Below are 4,001 nucleotides of genomic sequence, written 5' to 3' on the forward strand. Positions count from 1 at the left end.
TTCACGGAAAGACACGGGTATCTACTTCAACTGGTCACCTCTAAGTTTGAAGAAGACATGATGAGAGTCTTGGTCCAGTTCTTCGATCCTGAACATCATTGCTTCACATTCCCAGATTATCAGTTGGTACCTACCATAGAAGAGTTCTCAGATCTACTTGGTATACCTGTCCCTGATCAACTGCCCTTCACCGGTTTGGAAGACACCCCAAAACCCGAGACTGTTGCTGCTGCTTTACACTTGAAGAGATCGAACATTACTTCCAATTGGGAAACAAAGAATGGATTCGAAGGTCTCTCAGCCAAATTCTTATTTGGGAAAGCTCAATCGTTCTGGGAGGCCATGAGTTACCATGCCTTTAAAGATATAATAGCTTAATTGATTTACAGTTTGGTGTTGTTTCCTAATCCCGATCAGTTCATTGATGTGCACGCCATTAAGATCTTTCTGAATCACAATCTGGTACCTACTTTACTCGGAGATATCCTACACTCTCTTCACACCCGTACTAGCAAAAAGCGAGGAAACCTCATGTGTTTCACACCTCTACTAGCCAGGTGGTTTATTTCGCACCTTCCCCGTTCAGTGTTAAGGAATGATCAAAAGATGCAATGGTCGTGAAGGATTATGTCACTCTCTCATTCAGATATCCGTTGGCACATCATATCTCAGGAATACGTCACTATTATTGACCATTGTTGGAAATTCCCTAATGTGCCACTCCTTGGCATTAGAGGGGGAATAACTTACAATCCTTCATTAGCTCTACGTCAATTTGGTTATACTCACAGGGATGGTCCTCATAACATGATTATTAAAGGGGTTGTCTTCAACTACGAAGAAGATGTTAAAAAACAACGTCAGGAGTTCATACGCACTTGGAATAAAGTATACAAAGTTGATAGCAAGAGCTGGGGTCAAAAGAACTCCATTCCTTTAGAGTCTTATCTCAGATGGGTGCGTACTCGTGCTCAACACTTCGTCATGCCATATCCATATGTCAGACCTGTGATTGTGGAACCGGAGTACGAGGAAAGGGTCCCTCAAGTTATTCTTCATCCAGACATGCCTACCGACCTTGAGGAGTTAAAGAGATCTTGGATCCAATTGAAGGAAGAATGAGACACCTTTGAAGCTCAATTTCGCGCCAAAGAGAAGAAAGTATTAGAGCTCACAAAGCAACTTCAGGACGAGCAAAGCATCAACACGTTCCTTGGTGCAAAGCGAAAGCGTCCATGGGAGACTTGAAGACCTTCTTTTTATGCTTTTGTTTTTGCTATTTCAGTTTCTTTCTTTGTAAAGCCTAAAAATGGCAAACAGTATTATGTTTTTTTAACGTTATTAATGAAAGTTTCTTTCTTGGTTGAAAAAAATTTAAATTTCAAGGTCCTTGAAAACATTGCATAAACATACATATCATTCATACCATTATATAACAGGTTTCTACGACAGGTTACTCATCTTCTCGCTGTTTATTTCAGCTAAGAAAATGAATCATCTCGAGCAATCAGTCAAGGATCTGCAAGCACAGAACACGGAATTCCAAGCCCTGATCCTGAATTTGTCCAAGGGGCAAGAAGAGCTGAAGACATTCCTTACTAAGAAGGAGAAGAAGGCCAAGAAACCTGTGGGTGTTCTCAATATGGGAAGAAGATTCCGAGGCCCTCTCAGAAAGGTCAAAGAAATCGAAGAGGAGACTGAACAAGAGGAAGGTGCTAGTGGCAAGACTGATCAAACGAGCAACAACGGTTCTGGAAAGCAAGACGAGGAAGAGGAGGAGTACTATGATGACGAAGAGTATCCGGAGGATAAGTATAGATTGTTGGAGGAACGAATGAAGGATGTGGAAATCCAGAAGATACCAGGACTAGACTTTGAGGAACTAGGGCTCATCTCAGGAGTCGTGATCCCTCCAAAGTTCAAGACTCCGACCTTTGCAAAGTATGATGGAGTTTCTTGTCCCAAACTGCACCTAAAATCATATGTGAGGAAGATCCAACCTCACACCGCTGACAAGATGCTGTGGATCCACTTGTTCCAAGAGAGTTTGTCAGGAACTCAACTTGAATGGTACTATCAGCTGGAGGGTACCAATATCCGTACTTGGGAGGACTTGGCTGTTGCTTTCTACATGCAATACCAATATAATGCTGATCTCGCACCGACTCGTACACAACTGCAGAGCATGTCCATGGGTCCGAGAGAAAGTTTCAAGGAGTATGCCCAAGAATGGAGAGATTTGGCTGGCAGAGTTCAACCCCCTTTGGTTGATAGGCAGCTGGTAGATATGTTCATGGGTACGTTGACTGGTCCATTTTACAGTCATTTGCTAGGAAGTTCATCAGCTGGCTTTACTGACTTAATATTGACTGGGGAACATGTTGAAAGTGGCATCCGAAGTGGGAAGATTCAGGTGGCTACTTCTTCTGGCGTTACGAAGAAGCCCTATAGTGGGAGGATTGAAGCTAATGCTGTGCACGGCCTAAAAGGTCGCAACAAAAATAATAGTAGCCAATCTGTTGGAGCTGTCCTGATTTCTACATCAACAACTCAACAAAATCGACAACAAGGATACCAACACAGACAAGACGCGCCCAGAAGAAACTTCACAAAGATCAATATGTCATTAAATCAGGCATGGCAACACCTGTTGAAGGAAAAACTACTCGCACCAGTAGCTCCGCCAAACATCAATACATCTTCTCCTCGCTACGATCCTAACGCAAGGTGTGCGTACCATTCTGACTGCGTGGGGCATGACACCAACAACTGTTGGACACTGAAACATAAGGTCCAGGATATGATTGATGCTGGGGAAATCGAGTTTGACCCTCCTGAGACTCCCAATGTTATCACTGCTCCTATGCCAAAGCATGACAAGGCAGTCAATGTTGTTGACGAGAATTCTTATGTTACTGATGTGAGGAGCCTGACCACTCCTCTCCCTCTTATCAAGAAAAAGCTGTTGCAGGCCAGTTTATTTCCGGGTTGTATTGAAGACTGTTACTACTGTTCGTCTCAATCAAATGGTTGTGCAATGTTGAAGACTGGCATTCAACACTTGATGGATAATCAAACAATCTTGTTTGAAAGAATGCCTTCTGTGGAAAATTTGTGTGAAGATCTAGCTCAGAATTTGAAATTCGAAGACGTGTCCGTGATCTCTAAGACTCCTGTGAGAATTCCTACCAAGGGCCCCATAAGGATTACTGCTGAGCCCAAGATAGCTCTCTTGATTATTACCAAGCTTGGTCCAATCCCGTACTCCTCTGACAAGGCTGTCCCTTGGAGCTATGGCAATGATGTGTACATCCATGGTGTGAAACAAGAAACCTTGAATGATGAGCCCGTCAAAGTTCCCAATCCCAACGTTGAAAATATCGTGGGGACCAGTAAGGTTACACGAAGCGGAAGGATTTTCTCCCCGGAAATCTCTCCAGATGCCAATACCTCAACTCAAATTCCTGTTTCTGATTCGACTGCTGATGTGCGAGGAAAGGGACCATTGCTGGAACCAGTTCAGACACCAGTTGAAGCTACTACTGAAGAAGTCTCCCAGAAAGAAATGGACGAAATTCTAAAGATCATTCAAAAAGTGATTATGATGTGATTGAACAGCTGGGGAACACTTCCTCCAAGATATCCATGCTATCATTGTTAACCTATTCTGAGGCTCATGCTAAGGCTCTGATGAAGTTTCTAAAGGTTACGCATGTGCCACAAGAGATTTCTGTTAATCAATTCGAGAACTGTGTTGCGAGCTTGACAACCAATAACTATCTGGGGTTTTCTGATGCTGTTTTGACTCCCGCTGGAAAAAGTCATAACAAGGCCTTGCACATCTCCATTGAGTGTAAGGGCACTACTCTGTCTCATGTGCTGGTGGATAACGGTTCCTCGTTGAATGTGTTGCCTAAGGTGGTGCTGGATAGACTTGATTCTGAGGGGATGATACTGAAACCCAGTGATGTGGTGGTAAAGGCTTTCGATGGGTCGAAGAG

General features: G+C 43.4%; 1 protein-coding gene across 1 annotated transcript; it reads left to right on the forward strand.

Annotated features, from left to right (window-relative positions):
- The first annotated feature begins 1,642 nt into the window (after positions 1 to 1,642).
- Positions 1,643 to 3,610, forward strand: LOC131659283 (uncharacterized). The gene is made up of 2 exons (XM_058928495.1): positions 1,643 to 1,917; positions 2,323 to 3,610. Exons 1-2 carry the CDS (start codon positions 1,643 to 1,645, stop codon positions 3,608 to 3,610), a joined length of 1,563 nt encoding a protein of 520 aa, XP_058784478.1.
- The last annotated feature ends 391 nt before the right edge of the window (positions 3,611 to 4,001 follow it).

Source organism: Vicia villosa, linkage group LG3, assembly GCF_029867415.1.
Source record: "Vicia villosa cultivar HV-30 ecotype Madison, WI linkage group LG3, Vvil1.0, whole genome shotgun sequence".
NCBI lineage: Eukaryota > Viridiplantae > Streptophyta > Magnoliopsida > Fabales > Fabaceae > Vicia > Vicia villosa.